General features: G+C 45.6%; 1 protein-coding gene across 3 annotated transcripts in view; it reads right to left on the bottom strand.

The window, feature by feature from the left end:
- Positions 1–2,983, bottom strand: part of LOC108626769 (uncharacterized) — a 128,058-nt gene that overhangs the window by 41,214 nt on the left and 83,861 nt on the right. The window contains exon 2 of one of the 3 annotated variants that reach the window (XM_018027627.2): positions 1,060–1,164. The exons of 1 other annotated variant lie outside the window; for it this stretch is intronic. In XM_018027627.2, the coding sequence (XP_017883116.1) occupies positions 1,060–1,164 (105 nt within the window). The remainder of the gene's footprint in view (positions 1–1,059; positions 1,165–2,983) is intronic. One more of the 3 variants, XM_018027628.2, reaches the window with a different exon arrangement.

Raw genomic sequence — 2,983 nt, 5'->3', positions numbered from 1 at the left:
CTTATGGTCGATCCTCACAGAGCGTGCGATGCGATGCGATGCGCTGCGTTTCCGTATTTTTCGAGTTTTCGATCGGGTCTGCCAGTGCTGTAGGCTATACCCTACAGCATATACTAAAAGCATGTAAAAGTCGGAGACTTCGGAGGGCCCCAGTGTTAGCTAGCCGAGAATCGGTAGCTCGAGGACCAAAAGTAGGGGTCACACACCCGCTGTCCACTTACACATAGACGAAAAGGTCGATGCGATTCACTTACACGTAGACGAAAAGAAACGCATGCGATTTTTCCGAGAGTATTCTCGCCAAGAAATGCCGAGGATTTCATCGCAGAGGCCATAAAATCGACCTTTTCGTCTATGTGTAAGTGAACAGCGGGGAGACTGACCCGTACTTTGGGTCCTCGAGTTACGGGTTCTCGGCTAACTATTACGGGGGCCCTCCAAAGTCTCCGACGTTTACATGCTTTTAGTATATGCTGTAGGGTACAGTCTACGGCACTGGTAAACCCGGCCGTAGGCTCGAAAAATACGGAAACGCAGCGCATCGCATCGCATCGCACGCTCTGTGAGAATCGACTATAATACGCGCTCTTATTGATCAGTATTTTTCGTTAATAATTTAAAAACCACACTTTGCATTTTGGCAAAGGAAATTGTTGTTCAGAAACACTCACAGAATCACCTCTCTTCGCCTCTAACATTTTTTCTGGGACACCCTGTATAAATAAACCGCGAATCTCCGTGAGAAATAAATCTTTCCCAATGTCAATTTATGAAATACGACGTAAATTGAGATTTGCATATAATTCGAAAAAAAGGATCTACATTTTGCGAATGCAGTGCATATTCTCGCACGTTATACGCATTCTTCATACTTCCTGTGAGAATTCAAACAAGTCCCCGTTCCGTCAGAACCCTTTTGGTTTTTGTTTCTCCTTATATTCAAGTAAATAGCCCGGCGACGAATATTCGTACGCGACGATTGCGCGAGACGGGACAAAAATACAAAGGGAACCGGGATGAATGTCGTCGCCGGCGTTGATCAAAGTTGTGTGTACTTACGCGCGAGCGAGTCCAAAGGGTGTTCCAGAGGAAAAAGGGGGTTACTCGAGCGGTACTGTGTTTCGGGAAGCTCCCTCTTACCTCCGTTCCGCCCGGTCCCCGGCTCTGAAACAAAGAACGACACACTCGACGTCAAGCTCGTTTTACTTACTGCTATTAATAAATGAGCTCCCGTGAGCCGAATAAAACCGGAGTCTATTTTTCCAAAATCCTCCATGTCGGACATTTAACAGAAAAAAAAAAAACAACACGAGCTTTAGAAAACCGTGGCTCCAGCACTGCAATTTGTGTCGTATTGGTTTTGAAGTATGTGTCGCTCTAAAGTTTTAATACGCGTCGTTCGTACGTATCGTTTAAGCGGCGCGCAATTAGCTAAAAAGCCTCTAAAAATGTCGGGGAACAATAGCTAATTTAGCTAGGTGGATATTAACGAACAGCAAGAGGGAATGAATCGAGCGAGTTTCAATATCCCCGGTGAGACTGTTCGTATCGAGCGCATTCACGGAACAGCCGGTAGATTAATGGGCGATTAACTCACCTGCTCCATTAATTGCCGCATTACCGAACTACCAGTTTTAGGCCGACCGTTTTAACAGCGGACATTCGATTAATCGACTCGGTCGAGCGGAAGTCACGCGCGGAACAGGCGTGCGGAACGCGTTAAAAATCAGATTATCAATTAATTATTCTCTAATTATTTCAGTCAAACATCGAACAAATCTTTCACAAACTTCGAATTCAATTAAGGATCGACGCTCGGATCGTTCGCGTCGGAGTGAAAAGAGTTCAGCCGTGCTAATCGCATTAGCCGGCCGATGGTTCTTTAATCGATTAGGCCAATTAAAGTCTTTCTAGAAGCTGGCTTTAGTCCGTCCGAAGGAGAGGCGAATTTTGCAAGCGTCGCGGTTTCCAGCGTCGTGGAACACCATCGAGGAAGTTGTAATCAAGCACGAGGACTGATACCGTTCTCGCTGATGCAGCTTTTAAGTCATATAGATAAGTCTCGAGTCGTGTATACCTTCCCCCAGATAGAGCGGAAGTTAACTTCGATATATGCAGTTCTGAATATTGTATACGAAAATTAACTCTTCTCCCGGTCATGGCTCGCCCGAGGAGGATGAACGCAATCGTTCATTGAACGAATAGGAACGCGGCAATATTCTCGATGGCGGACAATCAAAAGTTTTAATAATGGCATCGCGTTTCAAACGTTGGAAAAAGGCAGCTCAACTTTTAAGGAGGTATAACGACGCCGTTCCGAATTCTCCTTCTGGCTCTTGCCGAGTGTTCGCTAATTGGTAAAGTGGTTCCGCCGGAAACTTGTTCCTCTTCCTTTTTTTTCACCCCCTCGCCCGGGGTCGGCCGATTTTTCTTTTTTCAATAACGAGACGCAAAATTGCTGCCAATTACGCGCGGATCCATTCCCCCCCGCGTATATATACGTAGACAAAGAAGTTTCATCGGGCCGGCCGGCCGACCGCGCAGAAGTCAGCCAGCATTCGACGTTTAATAAAGCGGAAAAACTCGACGCACAAACGGTATCGAGCGAGTGGAATTTTATTTTTTGTCCATTGACGCGCGGCGCATACGGTTTTCGCTTTTGTTCTTGCCCACCGTGTATCGGCGTGTCAAAGCGAAAAAGGAATGCCTCGAATGGTTCTCGTTAATTAACGGGACACGTGACACGGAAGATGAACGGTCGAACGATTACCTTTGACATCAGGTTTTCTCTATTGACGAGATGTTATTAGGAATTTCCTTCGTTTCGTTAAAATTGAAACGACTCGGTTTCGCGTTGCTGACGAGGTCAAAGGACGTTAGTCCCAAAATCCATTTTCTATAGAATGTTTTGAAATTTTGCATGAGTATTCAATAGAGCATCACAAATATATGTGTAAAATCTTAGAGAGATCTGATGATTGGG

This window comes from Ceratina calcarata, unplaced genomic scaffold, assembly GCF_001652005.2.
Source record: "Ceratina calcarata isolate Rehan_Ccalc_2016 unplaced genomic scaffold, ASM165200v1 scaffold428.2, whole genome shotgun sequence".
Lineage (NCBI taxonomy): Eukaryota > Metazoa > Arthropoda > Insecta > Hymenoptera > Apidae > Ceratina > Ceratina calcarata.
This window is presented reverse-complemented; position numbering and strand designations above follow the sequence as displayed.